General features: G+C 33.6%; 1 protein-coding gene across 1 annotated transcript in view; it reads left to right on the top strand.

The window, feature by feature from the left end:
* Positions 1-19,998, top strand: part of LOC140437302 (uncharacterized) — a 29,596-nt gene extending 9,598 nt beyond the window's left edge. The window contains exons 4-9 of the mRNA XM_072526745.1: positions 735-1,146; positions 3,059-3,323; positions 6,304-6,506; positions 10,052-10,188; positions 11,687-11,805; positions 17,771-19,998. Coding sequence (XP_072382846.1) covers positions 735-1,146; positions 3,059-3,323; positions 6,304-6,506; positions 10,052-10,188; positions 11,687-11,805; positions 17,771-17,987 — 1,353 coding nt within the window. The 3' untranslated portion in view covers positions 17,988-19,998. The remainder of the gene's footprint in view (positions 1-734; positions 1,147-3,058; positions 3,324-6,303; positions 6,507-10,051; positions 10,189-11,686; positions 11,806-17,770) is intronic.
* The last annotated feature ends 1,419 nt before the right edge of the window (positions 19,999-21,417 follow it).

Here is a 21,417-nt window from a genome sequence, read left to right as displayed (position 1 = left end):
TTCACCTTTAAAACGCATTTTTATTTTTGTCGATGGGATACTTGAATCAAAAGATATCGAATTTTTACTGTCCAGTTGATACAAATTTTATTTAACATTGATTTGGTGCGCGTAACACATATAAAATCGACGGTCGCTTCAAGCGTTGTTTCTAAGAGAACGGTTCATTCTACACAAAAAGTGCTAATAAACATTTTTGTTTAAAATTATCTCAGCTACATTTTTTATTAGAAACATTTTTTTCTACGGCGTACAGATTTTTGGTAAATCTATTTTTTTACGTTTTTATCCCCCTGAAGGGAAGGTTTTAGGGGGAACCCCGGGGGTAAAAGTGGTAAACTTTTTTGCATCTTTTTAAGGGGCCCAAAATTAAAATTCTCGGTAAAATTCAGCTTGTTCGTATGATTTTTAGGGGTCAACTGTCTGACGACTGGACTATATGGCACTACATTTATTATATCCCTCTAGTTCATTATATGATATTGTCGTTTCATCATTTTTACACATGTATTAGGTACATTGTAATACATCTTTACATTTTGCTTCTAATTACTTTTTCAACCAAATTCGGTATATTGATCTGCATTGTGATTTGTATTTTATTTATTATTTGTTTGGACTCTTAGAGATCCAGTTTCCATATTTTATCATTTACTGAAGGATTCATAATTTGTTCCATTCATTTTGTTTTTCACTGGTTTTACAAAGCAAATAAATTATTATACATTTTTCAGAAACACGACTATTCTACTGCAACCAATAACAATGGCGAAAACTCAGATAATGAAGCATTATTTACAGCAGTTCCCATTGCAAATGTAGAAAAGGGCAACTATTTAGAAATCAGTACTAAAAATATTACCAAAAACAATAATTATGAATTAATGCCGTACAAAAAACCCGAATGCATAAAGTCTTTGCATAAAAGTCTCCAATTTAGTTCAAAAAAGAAGAATAGTTTAACTACCAATTCTTCTCTGTGTCAAGAATGGGACATAAACAATACAAAACAAAAGTTGAAGAAACAGTCTCATACTATTACCATTAATTCGGAAAATGGGTCAGTGTTAAAAGCTTTTTATGTTGGCTATAATCTCGTTCTCTGTCAGGAGTTCCTAGTTTCATTTTGGATGCAAACTCCACTAGGTAAGTAACTTGTTGAACATATAGTTTGGTTGATTTTTATTAAATCACGTATGAAACAATTTTCAGGAACGTCATCTCTAGTTTGTAGAGAGGTTTAAATTTTGGCAGATAATAAACTAATTAGATTCCGGTTGAAATATATTTCCAGTTCGACATATTTTTTATCTTCAGAGAATAGAATAATTAATAAAAAAAAATCGAAGCAATGTTTTTACAACGTTAATGCAATACATTTCTTTTTTATTGAAAAATGCTTAACATAATCCGGAGAAACTGATGATCAGTATTAACAATTCTAAATGTTTTAACCATATAAAAAGTATTATAGTTGCGGTAAGAAATATAGTAGAACGCTCAGATTTGTAAGTTTTGATAGTTCTGCAACCAAAAAGATTTGCAATCCTTCCAAATTTATACGCGAAGCAAGCAGTGTATTGAAACATATGTTTTGCATATCCAACTGTCAAGGAATGGCGTCGAAAATTTAAGAATCGAAGAGAGGAGACGAATGGTAAGCCGCGACCAGATACATTGAAAACAGGCAAAACGGTAGTCACTTTCTTCCGTCAATAGAAAAAGTTTAAAGTTAAAACTTCTGCAGGCAAGGTCATGTTTTTTTTGACCTTGCTTATAGAGTTTACAGAACCTAGGGAGCATATTAACGCAAACCTGTATAATGAAACTTTAAACGAGTTCCATTAAGCAATAAGACAAAAACGTCCAGGGAAACTCTCATGTGTTATGATTCTCACTGCACGACAATGCTCGGCCTCATCTTACCAAAGTAGGAAAGAAAATCTACAACGAAAGAAATAGAGGATATTAGAGCATCCACCCTATAGTCCCGATCTATCGCTTTGCGATTTCATATCTTTGGGCCTCTGAAAAAGGCGTTAAAATGTAATCGTTTTGATTTCGAACGAAGAAGGGAAAAATGACGTAAAAGAATTCTTCGAGCAAGTCACAAGAATTATTTAAGCAGGGTATACATCGGTTGGTGAAATAATGGGATATGTGCCTTAATTGTAGTGGGAATTATTTGTAGATATATTTGCCAATAATTTTTTTTGAGCCAAAGATGGGTTTCAATCGAACAAGCCTGGTCCACATAAACGTGAAGTTTTAGCTGTGACATATGTAGTTAATAATCAGTTTTAGTATTAAAAAAGATAAAAAAATAATAACGAAAAAAGGATACTAAATAGGAGAAAAACAACTTAAAATAATCTGTTATGCACACGACGCAATACTAACCTCCCAAAGTGAAGATGATTTATAACTTATGCTGCACCAATTTAATATTACCGCCAGAAAATTTAACACAACCAAAAAACACAAAATGCATGGTTGTAACAGGAAATCTACTAAGATGTAAATTATGTAAAGTGAAGTTCCTGACAATTATTTCGTACTTGGAGAAAAGTGAATACGATTCAACTCAATCAAGTTTTATGCTTTTATTCATAAATTTTTTCTGTATTAATGTCAAATAATCTTATTTGAAAGCTCCCTCTAAAATTTTGTACAACCATATATGGTTTCTCAAGATCAATGAATACGATTTTTTATTTCTTTGTTCCTATATTTTCCATCAGTTGCCTTATAGTGAAAATTGCATCTGTTGTCATATTTTTATGGTGTGACTAAGCAGGTTTATGGCCTTGTAGTTTGTGGAGAAAAATACCACAGCTGATACTTATGGGTAAAATTGAAGGCCGACGTTGAATTGGAAGAGAACAACAATCGTGGCTCCGAAACATTCGAGAATGGACAGCCATAAGAAGTGCTGAACAGCTATTCCATATGGCACAAAATGATAAAACAAGTCTTGCTTTAGTGATCGCCAACGTCCGGGATACCGGACAAGGCACTTAAAAGAAGAAGAAGATATGTTTAAAACCTTTTATTTTAGGTAATGTACTAGGTTCTCAGCAGATGTGGATCCCAAGAGGTCAGACGCAAAGAATATCACTTATTAATAGATGCCTTCAGAAAGATTCAATGGAGAAAGTTATTTGTTTGGATACAAGTGTAGTTTATATTGAATTGTGGATGAAGGAGCATAAATCTGAAGTGAGACAAGGACCTGTTGCAGATGTATTCATTACTTTGTATTACTGGAAACAAAGACAAAATGGTTTAGATAAACGAGTGTTGCAACTAGAGAATATTAACGGGTAAGTAAATTTTCCTTTTTATTTAGTAGTAAATCATGATACAGATTTTTAATTTGATAATTATTGACAGATATCCGAATAGATGAAATAGGTGATGATGAAATAGAAATGAAGATAGATGAAATCTATTTTCATTCTTACAGCAACAAGAAAACATTACTACCGTGGTAATGGATAATTAGTATAATGAGCTAGCTATATATTAAATTGTTTCGTAAAATCTTTTAGCAGTTCAGACTTTTTAATCTTACATCAGGCGAAACACTGCTCGTTTCTGGCACTGGGTCGCGAGACCTTTGCTCTAAATCCTTTTAAGTCATTAAACTCCACCAAGAAGTTCTATGCTCTTAATAAAAGCCAGCATCTTTAGTTTGGCGAGTTTAAGATTTCTCCTTACTCAGTAGTTGCTTTACCAATATACAGTACGTTAAGTTTTAAATTAGATATACACACTATAAATGGCAACACTGCGCGCCGTCGACTTTCCACGAACCTCCGTTGCCCCGTCGCCAATAATTTGTCATTATACAGTGGTTGTTTAAAGCAATAAGAGCGTAGATTTTTAATTTATTTTTGTAAACAACATGTCTGTTTATACGCCCGCAGAAAAGGTTCAAATAATAAAATGGTTTTATGGTGGTAATTTTGGACAACAGTGTGTAGATTTATTTTCTGTGTTTTTTGAGGGGAGCCCAATTCCTTGCGTACAGTCAGTTTATAATATTGTTAAACATTTTGAGAGTTGTTATGGCCTCAAAAATTGCAGAAAATGTCACGCTCAAGAAGTGTCTCCAGAAAAAGTTGAGGAAAGAGAATACCGGGATACACAAATTTGTGCAACAATAGAGGTAGGCAACACGTTCAAGTAGAAGCGTTGCTAGGGAGTTAGATGTTAGCAATGCTACTGTAACGAAAGTGTGGAAACAGCACGGTTCCAGAAATTTTGAATATTCGAAAACGCAGCAGCTTTATTCAGATGACTACTTTCGAAGAATGGAGTTTTGTGAAACTCTAATAACGAAGGCTAATGATGAACCCAATTTTATTTAAAACATTTTATTTACTGATGAATCTCCTGTTTCGTTAGAGGGAGACACAATCCTTCCATTACGAGGTATTGGGCGTGGGAAAACCAACACAGAAGTGTTGTTTACCGAACTCAACGTACTCAAAAAGTTAACGTCTGGACTGGCATTTTAGGAGACCACATAATACCTAGGATCATTTTTTATTGAGGGCAACTTGAATGGTAGAGTATACCTCGATTTGTTACAGAATCATGTTCTTTCCGCTATTCTCAATCTTCCTGATGTAAATCTGGAGAATGTTTGGTTCCATTCAAGACGGTCGTTCAGTTGACAACGCTCGAAAAATTAGGGAGTACTTAAACAATACTTTCTCGAATCGAGTTATCACTGGAACAGGCGATATTAAGTGGCCTGCGCGATTTCCGGATCTTACACCCATGGACTTCTTTTTTTGGGGACAAATAAAAAGCATCATCTAGGATCATCCTGAGGCTAGAGCCCAAAATTTGGATGAATTTAGAAACCGAATAAGGGAAGTCTCCAATTCTATTACAGCGGAAACTCTTACATATGTCCGCAGAAGTTTTTCTGACAGATTGGGATACTATTCAGCTGTAGAAAGTCCCTATTTGAATCATTTCTGTAAGACATAAATATAAAATAAATTATTATTATAACTTATTTTCCATAAGAGTGTATTTTTTTAATCTTTTTAAAGAAATGCGCTTTTATTTTTAATTCAACCACAAAAAAATGTTCACATTATTAAAAACCGATACAAATGCACCGCCTTATAATGGTCAGTGTATTTTTATCAATTTTATGTTATAAGAAATGAACCGGGTGTACGTAAGCAAAACAAAATATCCCTTGCGTTGTTATGTGTTACTAAATGGTTTTCTCGTTTTCTGTCTAGGAGTGTAGGTGTCGGAGCGAAGAGGATCGGAGAATTACAATTACTTCGTACGAGGCAATGCTGCCGATTTTAGCACTTTATGTATTTGCAATATCTAATCCAAAACTTAACGTACTGTATAACCGCCTCATGTCACTAAGCATTTATATTTACACAATACATGTATAGTAGTTTCTTTATACACTTCGCATTTCCTGCAACACAATTTATTCACCTTATCTATCCTGTAAAAGTGAACCTTTCCTCAGTTCAGAACTTTTCAGTGACAATCTCTGTGACCAGCTTCAACTGTATCCATTGTAGATTAGACTTTTTAGTCTTTGTAGAAATCTTCATTTGTTCCTTTTCCAATTCACTTACAAATTTTATTTATAACGGTATTTTTCATGATGCCGGAGAAAGCTTTTATACTGAGCTTTTAAAGATTTCTTCAGTAGCTTGCCTTGCCAGAGGTGCTAAATGGTTTCCTAGTTTTCTTGGACTCCTTCATGTACCGGCACCCATATTAGAGATACTTTATTGTCTCGTAGGAAAATCTAGTGAGATATATAATGGCAAATAGACTAAGATGAGCAGGACATGCGATACGAAGTAATGACAATCGACTTATAAATAATGTGTTTTGGGAAAGACCAGATGAGAGAAAATCTGTAGAACGGCCTAGAAAAAAGTGAAAAGATGCAGAGAGAATCTGAAGAAAATGGGAGTGAGACAATGGGAACTATTGGTACAAGACCGACAAACATGGAAGGCAATAGTAAACACGGCAAAGACTCACGACGAGTTGTAACGCCATTGATGATGATGATAATTATTGTCTCGTGCCAGTTTATTAATGATATTTCAGATTATTTGCTACAAATTTGTTTCTACAACAATTAACTGACCAACTAAAGTATTTTTATATTAATGAGTAATTTTCAAATCTATAGAATATACAGAACGGTAAAGTTATGGAAGCTTTTCATTTAATAATAATAACATATTGCATTTGATCAAATGGCTTACATATGTATATTTATCTTTTATGTTTTAGCTTTGCGGATGATGTACAATATTGTGTGATGCGAAATTTTCCCAAGATCATTGTAAGCTGGCATTCAGCAAACGAAGAAAATTTAAATTCAAGAAAGACATTTGTTCATGCATATCAACTTGCTTCTGATTATCAGACGATTTCTAATATATTTGATATGGAACCAGTCGACCATTACGTATCCTCTTTACATAGTGTCGAAGGTAATTTCAGTTTATTTTAATGAGTTTATAACAAACAAATATACATTTTTAAACAACCAAGTTTTCAGGTCACGTCTATCTTCACATTTCTCAGATTTTTACTTCACCTTATTAACCAAGAAATAGCTCTACTTGTGATTTTAAATAGTCTTTCTTTTTATCCTTATGCGGGGTCGGCTTCCCTAATTAAATTTTGTATCTTGGGTCATATCACTATCAATCCCCTTTACCGACATGTCCTGCTTAAACGTCACCCCTCCCCCAGCTCTTCTTTGCATTTCCTCTCCTAATCCTTCCAGGAACCCGCAGATCAGCAATTATTTGTATTAGGTGATTAAACTCTCGACGTTGAAGATGACCCAACCATCTAAACATAAGCCCTCTCATTTTGGCAACAATTGGTGCCACCCCTAGACTTCCCCTTATATACTCATTCTTAATTTTATCATTTTTGGCGCTCCAGTCATCCATCTAACCATCTAACACTCATCGTTGTTTCTCTTTATTTTTAACTGCCCAACATTCAGTTCCGCGCATTGTAGCTGGTGTTATGGCTGTTTTATGGAATTTTCCCTTCAGCTTCATTGGAATTTTTCTGTCACACAACGCACCACTCGCTTCCTTCAACTTCATCTATCCAACCCTAATTCTACTGCATGCATCTCCATCTATTTCCCCATTACTCTGTAATATCAATCCTAGGTACTTAAAACTATTATTTTCACAATAATTTCACCATCCTACAGCGGCGGCCGGCCAGGTGAAGGAGGTGAAGGTGAGGTTCACCAAAAAAATATAATTAAATTGAGACAAATAAATAAAAAATGAAAACAACATTATTATATCTAAATTCTGAAATCAATTATTTATTCTCTTTTAATTAATCTAAAAATTAAAAAAAGACAAAACTAGCTTTATTAGCGGTACGTACTTGACGGTCAAGTCCTGACCTGTGTCACTAGCCGTGTATAATAGGATTCAGGAAGAGGTGAATATAATTTTTGAAATGCAAAATCCATCTGCATCAGCGTTCACGGTTGCCATGGCAACGTGACGTCAGCCTATCCTTAGTGATAGCTGAGAAAACTGGTACGTGCAGTTCTGCTTAAAAATATATTATTCGTCTTCACCCACTGTTGGATGTGTATTTGGTATTCCTATTTTTCGGAAATTTCTCTAAGCGACAATATTTTGAAATTTAGTCCATTATATATATATTTTTATAGTATAGTATTTATTAGTTAAGTTTAGTCACAATATTAATTTTATTTGTTTAGTGCACTTTATTAATACATTTCTCTGTGGTTTGTTTCGGATTTCGGATATAAAGTGTTCTCGTGGATTTCGTTTGGACAAAAATCATTTTAGAGAGACATGAATCCAATTAATGACTTCTTCTTCTTCTTCTTCCTATGCCGTCTCCATTAACGGAGGTTGGCGACCACATTTCTAAAAATTTCTCTGTCTTTTGCAACGTGGAATAAATCGTCTACAGTCATGTTTGTCCAGTCTCAAATATTTCGCAGCCATGATGTCCTCTTTCTACCTATTCCCTTTTTGCCATCGACTCTACCCTGCATGATGACCTGCAGAAGACTATATTAAATGGTGGCTAAATTAATGACTTGGTGTGTAATATATTAGAGACTCCATTTAGGCATTGGAAAAATGAGGATAAAAGGGATGTTCTTTTACATTGTCGACCAACCAGTATTTTAAACATCTGCGTCTGATCCAGAGTGGTCGGCTGCAATCAGCATCTGACTTAGAGTGGGCGGCTGAATCGAAACTCACCAACCCCAGACGTGGTGTTTTAATCGCCAAAAAACCCTCAATGAAATGTCGAGGTTCAGAACTAAAATACCCCAGGCAAGCAGAACTGAACAAGAAAAACTGTTTTCAAGTTATTAGAGCCATAAACTCTAAACATTTTTTTTAACGAATTTTTTATGAGATTTGGGCGCGAAGTAGGTACCAAAACTCCTTTTGGCTCCGGCAAGCTTTCCTCATCTTCACTACTTTTTTATGCCACGAGCCGCCGCTGCCATCCTAAGGTAGCGAGTAGATACTCATCTACGATCCCGATAGGTGACAAATCTACTTCAGAAATGCGCCCCTGCCTATGCGAGCATTGGTTTATCTCCTAATACCATACAGAGACAACCATTTTCCCAGTCTCAGTCCATGTCCACACCTATCAGTTCCCTCCCAGTAGCCTGGATGGATTTACCGATAACGACCGTATATTGAATATGGAAATGATTTTGATCAAACGAGCAGAAACCATGGTCCTTCGAAGAATAGGGGGTTGAGGCGCTGGGCCTGCTACCCGACACTCGGAAAAAATCGTTATGCAAAAAACAATCCAACACAGCCTCGGAATTTGGACGGAAACAAGGATATACGACTTAGGCGAAGAAAAAGGACTATGAGAATAGGAACGTGGAATTTGCTCGATACGACAAACGATGTTCTATGGTTTTGTAAACTTTTTCCCTACCTAACTTTTTCAGACCCTGTTGGTTTACTGGTTATATACTTTAAAAGTACACTAGCAATTTCGGAACTTCCACTTTTTGCAACTGACTGTCCACATAAACATATGACCTTGGGCAGATACACAATCATATATGCCAAGATTATAGGTCCATGCTTTTCTAAGGTAAAATTCTATGCCAACAGTCAATGAAGGTGTAGGTAAGGTCTCTTACAAGTCAAATGAAATTATGTCGGTGTAGTGAATTTCTTAATTTTTTAAAATTTCGTCTTTAAGGTTTTGATGCATTGTCTGTACTAGAGTTTGATGTAAGCGTAATTTTACTTGGAGATTTTTAGCCTCAGATTCATTATTCTTATTCATTATACAGTGTATTCCATGAATATACGACTGTTGTCACGACAACAGTCTTATATTCATGGAATAGACTTAAAATTTAGTTAATCACAGGTTGACCACGTACCGCTTTTGGGCATCTTAAATCCTATGTTGTCCTATATAAGTTAAAAATTATTCGGTACCGATTCTCTTTAACTATCCTTATACAGGTTTGGCTACATATCGGCAACAAGGCTGCCGATTTGCAAATAGCCGTAAAACTTCATTGGTGACTTAAGACCATTGTTACAGAGCTTGTTTTACTGAAATCTTCAAATTTCAAAAGTTGTGGCTTAAGTTTGAGCCCCGAGCTCTTCTATTGTTGCCGTATCTCCTAAAATAATGTCTACTGGAGTTGCAACGTCATTTTTGCAAGAAATAATAATTCCATGATCTATAAACCTCGAAAATAATTTAACATTGCCTTTGGTTTTCAACTAATTGCAGAATTTAAATTGAAAAATATTAGAACTTCACAAAATTTCTCCCTCACACTTTTTATTTTTCTCAAATAAGAATATAGCGCTATATTCGTGTGAGTTTGTTAATCAATTGTAAGATATCGTATCCAATATGTGGATTAATAATATTTATATATATTATATATATTTTTTAAACTTTTTTTACCCTTTTTAAAATATTTTTAAATTTGTAAAAAAATATTTTTTAGATTACGATGATCTCATTATGGGCTGTGGAGAAAACAAGATTACATTGTGGAATATTCAGTTCGGTAACATTATAGCCACTATAGAACTGAATGATATTAAAACACCATTATCTACTTTATGGGTAAAATGCGATAGGGTAAGTGTAAAGTTTATTATGCTCATTAACATAATGATTGTGAAAATGTGTCGTTTTCTTAACTACCCTTTGACGTACAGCCGCTATATGTTTATTTAATTCTACTAAAATTTAAAATAAATTGTTGAGAAAAAATGTAATAAGTTGATTCAATCAAATTTTAATAAAATATTAAGCCAGTGGTTAATTTTACATCATTTCACAAAATAAAAATAAATTTACAAACCGATAACAGACTATGGTAATTATTGGTAAGCAATTTGCAATATGTAATCACTAAATCATACCAACAACAAGAGAGCCTAATGATCCACGAAGAACAAATAAAACAAGTCCAAAAATACAAATATTGCGGATCAATAATTAACGACAACAATGACTATACTGAAGAAATCAAATTAAGGATTGGACAAGCAAGATACGCATTTACCAAAATGAAAAAAGTTTTGTGTAACAGAGATTTGTCGATCGGATTAAGGGATAGACTTTTGACTCTGTACTGTTGCATGGAGTGGAGGCATGGATGCTAAAGAATCAGATCTTCCATAAATTGGAGAGCCTGTATAACCTATATATATATATATATATATATATATATATATATATATATATATATATATATATATATATATATATATATATATATATATATGAACCTGTAGTCTTTCGCAAGAGGTTAGTGAAATGAGGTAGAGTCGCACGTGAGCTTGTCTCGATCCGAGACTCTCGGGTACTTAAAGTGCAGACCGGTGACGACCAGTGCGACTTGTGGACTCGTTTCGCTTCTAGCAGCCTCCATACCGACTACCGATATAATCTCAAACGATGACGGCCACCTTACTGTACTTAATTCAATGAAGCAAGACAGATTGTGCTCTGCGTGTGTCTCGACACCTCGATTGACGGCTCACAACTTCTTATTCCATCCCATTATTCGCCTCTTATAACAGGCAGCGAGTAGGACCCTAGCAGTATTCTCTTCGTCCGTTCGCCCACCCTAGTAAGGCAGAATACTTAGACCGGGCCGCTACTAGACAACCATTTTTTTGGTAAAGAAGTAACATTTCTTAAAAAAAAATCGGTATTTTAATAATAGAGCATTAAAAAAAATGTCCATCTTAGATATCACTCCAAACACGTCAGTTTTATACTTTATATTACAGCTTTTAAAAAGAATTTTATCCCTAACTTTGATAACCCTATAAGGCAGGGTTGCATAAGGCAGGGATGCAAGCTCTAAATTGTTAAATAGGAAGTAGGGGCTGGTGACATCATTCAAAAGATGTCTTCGTTGTATATCCAACAATATTATTGTTTTCAAAATTTAATTCTCTACAGTGTCTTAGGAACTTTATATGTAGTATCGTTTCTCAAATTATACATTAAATATTTTACTAAACTGTATTTTAAAATCGCTAGAGCTCTTAAGCGAATACTTATTACAAAAAACGTTAAATTAAGATGATTGTTTTTTAACTTTTTTCCTTACACATTTCAGGGTTTTCTTTTTGCACTACAACAATGTGTGGATAGAGAATTAAGATTAGTAGCGATCAATGGTATCAATCACTCGTGGAAAAAATTGGCAAGTTACTTCCCCCCAGAAGGATTCGACAGGTAAGAATTCAAAAGTTTTTATCTTGTTATGAATGAATTAAGTGAATTTTACTTGTTTAATGTTTTTGTCGTATTTATTAAGGACATAGTATCTGGCGATAACAAATCCTGTTTCTGGTCTAATCTCGAGTGACAGTTTAAATCAAATAGGTGATTTGGGCGTTCGTAAACAATGAATGACATCTATTACGACTATTACAGCTAAACGGACATACCAAGTACGTAAATATGACAGTTTCGAACTATTTCTTGGTATTCGGTGAGAGTTGTGAATTAAGGCAACTACTTCAGTGGCGTGGACCAAAATCGTAAAGATAAGATATATTAGAGATATATTCAAAACAAAAAGCGCTTCGTTTAAGTTAAGTACTTATTGAGAGAAGATAAGCCCCCGAGAAATTAAATCGGATGAATCTGTTAATGCATAAAGTGAAACAATTAACAAAAGTAAAATTATGAATAGTGATCAAGATTACTCAAACGAAATCGTGGTAAAAATGGTATATTTTTACCACGACAATAAAACGTCAAGAAATTAGATGATAACCGAAACTATCGATCTGGACTGTTGTCCAAATAATACCAATAGACAAAAGTAATCAAAATAAGCTTCAAAGGGCGATGAAAAATTTCTTGAAGAAGCATTTAGTGGTCGGAATCAATAATATAAAGTAAAATAGCCAATAAGTTGAGGGATAGTTACATACCTTGTAAAGTTAATAAAGAGGAAAGAAAAACAGAATGACGAACAGACAAAAAGTACAGAATATGAACAAAAATATGAAATATATTTATTATCAATGACTTATCCAAAGTAAAAATGGGATTAAGAAAACTGCATATTGAAGAAGTAACGTGGGTATAGAACAAGAAGAACAAAATATTTTCAGAAATTGATAACTCGAAACGATCCAAAACTAGTAAATCTGGTAAACGGTAATCATACGGTGACGAACTTAGCAACGAAAATGATAAAGAGTAGGGCAACAACAATGCTTGCCTCGGAATAGTAGGGGCTATAAGGGATACACCAACGGCATCTATGGAGGCCCTACTCGATGGATCTCTCTCTCTCTCTCTCTCTCTCTCTCTCTCTTACATATAATAAGAGAGTCGAGGATGGGGTATTATAAACTGCGATAAAAACCTGAACAACGTACCGGTTGGATCAGGACATAGTAATATAATAAATAAATCTAGGGATGCCGAATGGATGATGATTTCTGACCATACGGCACACAGATACAAGCCTGAAGTATCATTCCAAGTGGACATTTGCTCACGAGGGGGATGGGGCAGAGAAAACGCTCGGGTCTGGTACAGGAATATTCAGTAGTGGTGGAAATTTAAACATTTCTATTCCACTGTAAGAATATACCTCTGTATTTCAGAAAGAGAATTTTGCAGCCTTGCAGAATGCAAGAGAAATTAACATGATGGCTTTCGAACTGAAGCGGGTCAATTATGCACATATTGCCAAGCATGACCTCACCTTATAAACAAAAATAAGGCTCCTTAAATGTTACGTGTACTCAGTGCTTCTGTACGGAGTAGAAACGTGGACATTGAAGGCGGAAACTCTATCAAAACTTCAGGCTTTTGAGCTATGGTTATACAGAAGGATCCTGAAAATACCATGGACAGACAAAGTCACCAATAAAGAAGTACTGCGGAGGATGAACACAACCGCGGATTTGGTCAACATCGTGAAGGGCCATAAGCTGCAGTACTTGGGACATATAATGAGAAATCAAGGCAGACACGAGCTACTCCAATGCATTTTGCAAGGTAAAATTGAAGAAAAAAGGGCCCGAGGACGAAGAAGAATATCCTGGCTTGCTAACCTGAGAGCATGGTATAGAAAGACCTCAACACAGCTATTCCGTATAGCAACCAACAAAGTAATCATAGCCAGAATGATCGCCAACGTTTGGAACGGCAGGCGCCCTAAGAAGAAGATTTGCCAAAGAGCCAGGGGGCTCTCATAAGCCCTAAATATGAGAGAATGCCGACACGAACTCCACAGACTAGCACAATATAACAGTGTTACACAGGTATGGGTTCCAGGTCATCGAGAAAAATATAATAATGAAAGAAACGATCCACTTGCCAAAAGAGCATTAGCTACAAAATACTTCGGTCTAGAACTGGCCGGGGAAAAATAATGGTCCGCTACCGAAAAAAAGCCTGGATCCACACTGTGAAAATATACTCGGTCAAACACATGGCAAGATGTATATTTGACGGACATGTGCTAATAGGGCTGAAGTACTAAGGAACACAAGCAGGAATCAGCTCCTTTACTGAACATGTGCCAGTAAGGGAGTGATACAATGCCTATACACCTGTATACAATGGGACTTATTGATGGAGACTTGAGCTACAAACTCTATAACAGAAAATCTCAAACAGTAAACCATATCTTGCAGGACTGCGAGGTATTGGATCGTAGGCGGCAAACACTTTCAGAATTCTGGAAGAAGAAAAAAATAAAGAGATCGACAACAAATAGTCAAAATATAGGAAATATAAAAGCTGTAAAGTAATATAAAATGAGGATTATTACATTGAACGTAAAAAAAAACATTTGAGGAAGCCAGTTGGCATAGAAAATAAAAAGGTATGGTGTGGATATATTTGTGATCAAATAAACAAAACAGAAAGGACTTTTCAGAACATTAGAAGAATACTATATCTTTGTAGAAAAAAGACCACGAGGAAGACCGCAAATGCGATGTAGCGACGATATTAAAAGAACTACAGGGCCAATGTGGAAACGTCTTACAAACAACAGAGATGAATGGCAGAATTAGGAGAGGCCTATATTCGGCAATCCGAATAGAGAAAAGGGCTTAAAAAAATATCTTTGTACACAGTAGCGAAGATTCAAGAATTTGGATTTGGTATTCAACAAATTAAGCAAATAAAAAAACTTTAAAAGCAATTTCAGGTACAGTGCATTTATACATTCACTAAGTAGGGAACGAGATAAAAAAGATAGTTTTTATGAAAACAAAAAACGGAGAAAAGTACCAAAAAACGACATTAAGATGGCCTTAAGTAACTGCAACGTTAAAATTGAAAAATGAATTAATTTCCTATTGTAGGAATTCACGGTAAACATAATATTGCCAATATAATGGTCATAATAAGATTGCGACAAAACAAAGCCTACTGATAATTAGCATAAGTTAAGACTAAAAGAAATATACATTACATGGATAGTTCCTAATGGTAAATACACAAACTAGATTGACCTTGTGCTCACAAAACAAAAATATAATAAAATTATAAAAGACGTAAGAAGCTAGAGGGGACTGAAATTAACAGTGATCATCTCTTGGTAATAACAAAAATTAATGAAAAATAGGAAAGAAAGTGAAAAGAGAGATTAAAAATAAAAGAAATCATTTGGAAACTACCATCTTGCATTCACGTATACCTTTTTTTGTCATGAAATAATCTATTTGAAACCGATTTTGTCCACTTTTGTATATAAATTGACTTTCCCTCTTTTAAAAGAATATTCCTCAATATATTCCTTTATATTCTCTCTTTGATTGGCCCACATGTGCATTAAAATCACCTCCTATTATGACTTGTTACATTGGAGAAGGTCTTTTCAATATTATGGCCCGAAAATATTTGATTTACCTGATTTTCTATCAGCATAATGTTCTGCATGATTTATCTAATTCATCACTAATGCAACCAAAATGCAATATTACCCCATACCCGCTTACATTTTTTTACAAACCAGGATATCTACTGTAAGGACTGCTCTATAAAACAATATATTATTGCCCATATCCGGCCATTAGAAGGCATGCATGATTGGGATGCCGCGTATGATTAATACACACATAATAACTACACTTATTTGCCAAATGTGACTGACTGTATAATTAACTGTTTAAGCCTTAAGCTAGTAATTTTTGGGTTTTGAATTGATGATGCTTGAAGAACCATGTTTTAAAAGTCTCTTTGCGAGTGATACATGGACGTATCTACAAAAAACTAGACGATAGAATAACAGGAAACCAACTGAAATTTAAAAAACCTTTGTCACTAGAGAGGCATTATTTACTATACAAACACTCATAGAACGGTGTAAAGATATCAACTGTGATGTATTCATATATTATGTCTAGTTGACTTTGAGAAAGCCTTCGACAAAATACAACACAGAAGGCTTACAAAAATATTACGGAACACAGAAATATATGATCAGGATGTGAGAACCATTACAAATTTATACCGATATCAGAAAGCCATAATACGAGTAGACCAACAAAAATCTAAAGTGATACCTATAAAAAGAGGAGTACGACAAGGTGTGTACTATCTCTTCTACTTTTTGATATGTGCTCAGAAGAGATGTTTAAAGAGGCACTACAAGACATCAATGAAGGCATATCGATTAACGGAACACCAGTGAATAATCTTAGATATGAACACGATACAATACTCCTTGCGGAGAGCAGAGCTGCAAATTTTGATTGATCCCATTATGCAGTACTGCGAGAGGTATGGAATAGCTGTGAACACAACAAAAAACAAAAATCATGATTGTAAGTAAGAACAAGATGAAGCAATTTACGTTAAAGGAAAAGCTTTAGAGAAAGTACCCAGATACAATTACTTGGGATGTAAGTGAATTAAATGAACAATGGGACCGCAGCCTTGAAATAAAGCCTGAAGCGCTTTCAAAAAGATGAAAGCAGTATTATGCAATGGAAAACTGGGAATAGAAATTAGAACTATAGTATTGAGATCCTACGTGTTCTCTGCCCTTTTATATGGAGTTGAAAGCCGGACAATTACGGATGCAACTGAAAAAAAGACTTGCCAGCTTAGAGATATGGTGTTGTCGAAGAATGTGGAAAATATTATAGACACAACACATAACAAATACGAAAACATTAAGAAAGAAGAAAAAAGAAATACTCAACACTATGAAGGAAAGAAAAATGAGCTACTTTGATCACATACTAAGAAATGAAGAATGAGTTGATGCGATTGGTTATAGAAGGGAAAGTGGCAGGAAAAAGAAAACCGGCCAGACGACGCATGTCCTGGTTGAAAAATTTAAACCAATTGAGTGGAAAAATGGGCCACGATGATCGCCAATCTCCTTAAAGGAATGGGGCACACGAAGAAGAAAGACCCTTTTGATGATAGAGCGGTGAACATGAAAGATACTTACAACGTATTCATAATTAATCCCATCCCCAACAAGAGTAAATGCTTTTGTGCAATTTTTTATTTGAAAATATGATAATGTTGGTGAGAGGTTAAGTCTTCCGTAGATACGATCACTTACCAAACTGAAATTAAGGAAACAATGAATAACAGCAAAACCGCCTCGTCAAAAAAACAATAATATTAATGGAAGTGTTGATATCAAGTTTGTTATTTTTCTCTTAAAAAGAACCGATGCACTTGACATGAAATAAAGAATATATATAGGAAAATAATAATTCTTAATAAAAAGTGGCATTTGGAAAGAATTTGGTTACGAAATTATTCCACAGGATTACGAAATTATTGAAAATTACGTTTATAGAACAACATTTTAATGAATTTTTTATAATTATTGTATTTAAGTTTATTGATATAATTTTATTTATTTTATTTAATTTTTATAATTATATTTAATTTTACATAATTTATTTAATTTTATCTATTTTATTTCATACAAATATATTAAAATCAAAATAAGCCAAATCGATCAGGTCGTTCTCGAGTTAAAATAAAAAAATATATTATATAAAATTATAACAAGTCTATATGTATGTATCTTGCGGTATACCGCAAGGTTACTACACCCGTCTCGATTTCTCGAGTCTTACTAAATAGGTTTGTTTTGCACCGCAGTGTATATGTTTGTTTGAGTTTATTTATGTATTTCTTTATATTTAAAGAATATTTCCTATTTAAAAATTAACCAAATTTTCTTTTGTAGATTAAAAGGTGTTTGCATCGATAACGGACTGTTACTCTCCTTTTACGATCAAGGTATTTTATGTTGGAATGCCGAAACGGGCGAACCTGTTGAAGAAATAAACGGAGAAACCGACGTAATACCATCGGGAGCTTACGTAATATTGGTGGAGAATACGAACGTTGTAGTAAAACATGCATTCACGCATTTAATGTCATTGTCTTTAGAAGAATCATGAAATGTAGTAAAGTATGAAGTCAAGTGTAAACATTAATTTGGAAAGGTTTGTAAAGATACAGCGAAAAAGTAAACATTTTTGACCGATTATAATTCTTCGTTACGGATAGGTAATTATTGTGTGAGATGAATCCATATTGCAAGTCTCAGAAATAAGAAAATGAACTTAAATAATCAAGACTGTAATATAATTGATCAGAAAGTTATACCATTTTTTGTGACTAAATGTTCACAGAAACAAGCAAAAATATTCGTACAATAGTCACCAAGTTACTCAATCTACCAAACATAAACGACTAGTGGTATTTAGGGATTTATCTATTTCACATCTATTTCAATTTTACGAATGTGTCTGAGATTAGATAATAACTGTGTTAATATTATTCTGAAGCTATTTTCTTGTGGCATTTTAAATTAATTACTATTTATATTGAAACGTCAATAAACGTATTTTAACCTTTAATTGTGGCTTATTCCCATTTAAATAGTAATTAATAACAGTGTTATTCCAAAAGAGATTTTTTTGTAGAGATTAATTATTAATAGTCATCATCATCATCATTTAGTTTATCAATTTGTCCACTGCAAAACTTAATCCTCACTTGATTGCTTCCATATATTCCTATCCTGTGAACACAGTTTGTATGTATACGTCTAAAATCATCGGTCCACTTTGTTGCTTTCGATTACTAAAAGCATTGGATAATTCTTTTAGTCCACCTATTATCGTCCATTACGGTTAAGCGCGAATATAATAAAGCATTATTTTTCTGGATATACACTTAACTTTTTATTTGCAACAATTTAACTCATACTTAATATGTATGTGTTATTTCAGGCAGAACAGTTTTAGACAAAACATATGCGATCCAGTCATCTATACTAGGAACATTGTTTTTCTACTATATCTTTGTACCTTCAGACCTTGGATTTAGTACTTGTCTAAGTTTAATAATCCTTCCTCAGACTCTTAATTTTCGCTTCTGAATATATTGAATACTTGAATTTTGAATACCGTTGGTCTTTCTTTCTCGCACTTTCTACGGAAAATTGCCAAGATCTCACATATATGTAAATCATTTACAAATGACATAGAAACCCAAGAGATGAAATATAAATTTGGTCATGAACAACAGATTACAAAATGATTATTCTAGTCTAATTTTTAACAAGCAAACTTTTCCAAATACTTGTATATAGAATTAATAGTTTTATTATAGATAATTGAGATATACAAAGAAAATCACATCATTTTCAAACCATAATGTTTCTAAACAATTTAAAAAAATATCCTTGAGATTGATATAAGAACCGATTTTGTAAAAATATATATAGTATATCTGAATCCATCTGATAAAAAGCAAATTTTCTATCAGAATTAAGTTTTTAAAATTGATTTTTATATATTAATAATATTTTAGTGCAATATCTGTTAATTTATATTTTATGTAATTCTATCGTAATCATATCGTCAACGATATGTTAATAATAATTTTTTATAGGAACATATCTTGTACTTAAAGGTACAATAGAGTATAAATAGAGATAATGGTCTCTACCTCCACCTAACATGGGAGCAACTTTTAGTAGTTGCATACCTTAAAATACAAAAACATTTTCTTGAGAAACCAACTGTCTAAGGATATAGCTATCAATGTTAAATTATATATATACATATATATATATATATATATATATATATATATATATATATATATATATATATATATATACATATATATATATAGAGAGAGAGAGAGAGAGAGAAAATATTATATAGACTTGTATGTCAGAGAGAATAACATGTAACCACATGTTTGTGATAGACACTTAAGCACTATGGGCAGTCTTGTCTGTACATTGTTACCGAAAGAAAGTTTATTTTTTAGATGGTCTTTAGGTGTATCGCAGTTTGTTTCTTTTATTTACGAATACTGTGCGGCATTCATGGAGGATGATAGTGAAGACGAACAATATCAGTACGAAAGTAGTGGATCAGAATATAGTATAAGCCGTTCTGGTTCTGAAAGTGAAACACTTATTGTTTTTGATGAATTTAATGATTCAGATGATAGTGATACTGATGTAACAGCAGCACATGAATGGTGTGAAATAAATATTTTATCGCCACCACCTAGATTTCCGTTTCATGGGAAATTTTCTATAAATTTTGAAATTCCTGAACCAAATAACTTCTTACACTTCTTCAATAAATTCGTTGACAATAGTATTATTGCTCACATTACCACCGAAACCAATCGGAATGCGGAACAAATAACTAGAAATGCTCCAGCTACGTCGAAAGGATTACATTGGAGGGAAACTACAGGTGCTGAAATGCGTGTTTTCCTTGGTTTAGTTATTCTACCGAGTATCATAAAAAAGCCGGACCAACAACTGTATTGGTGAAAACAATCCACAATATCAACTCAATTTTTCAGAGAAGCTATGAGCATCAGAGATATTGGCCAAATAAAAAAATATTTACATTTTTCTAATAACGAAGAATATAAACCAAACGAGCATCCAACTCTTAAACTAAATAAAATTTGGCCTTTTTCAAAAAAAATTAGGAAGTGCTATTCTCTCGATCCTGACGTTAGAATAGACGAAAGTTTGTTATTATACAAAGGACGACTCGGATGGAAATAATACATTCCGCTCAAAAGAGCTCGATTTCACATAAAAAGTTATGTTGTGTGAGTCTAAAAGCGGTTATGTTTGGTCATTTACAATATATACCGGCAAAGGAACTGTTATCAACCAAAATTATGCAACGTACGGATTTACATCGCAAATTGTACTATCTCTTATGGAGCCGCTATTCGACTTAGGCCATTGCCTCATAACTGACAACATTTATTCTTCTCCTCAACTGTCTGATTTTCTGATTACAAAAAAAAACCGACACTTATGGAACCGCAAAAGCTAATAGAAAAGAAATGCCACCAATCATGTACACAAAAAAAGTCCTAAAAGGAAATATCATTGGTTATCAACGTGGAAAATTATTAGCATTATGATGGCGAGATAAAAGAGATATAATTATGCTTTCCACTGTTTATATACTCGGTTAGCTATTCCCAGTCCGAACTGTCTAGTGAATTTAGTAATTATTTTTTTGCGAAGTTAGTTACCTTTTGACAGACTAAAAGTGACTGGAAATTACTATACAACCAAGCACACGTACTCATAGCCAATATTAATAGTAAACAAACTAAATAGTAAATGAAATAGAACTTTGCGAATTACCGACAATCAATATTTATTTATCTGCATCATATAATAAATAGTTATGTTAAATTATAACAACTAAAATATATTTTTTAAATATATTCTACCCAAAATTTGATGGGTTTAGTATACACTTCCACTATTTAGAATAATTCTTCTTTTTTTAAAGAAAGAAGTCTGCAATAGTAGGATACTTG

The sequence above is a fragment of the Diabrotica undecimpunctata genome, chromosome 3 (assembly GCF_040954645.1).
Source record: "Diabrotica undecimpunctata isolate CICGRU chromosome 3, icDiaUnde3, whole genome shotgun sequence".
In the NCBI taxonomy this organism is placed as follows: Eukaryota; Metazoa; Arthropoda; class Insecta; order Coleoptera; family Chrysomelidae; genus Diabrotica; species Diabrotica undecimpunctata.
This window is presented reverse-complemented; position numbering and strand designations above follow the sequence as displayed.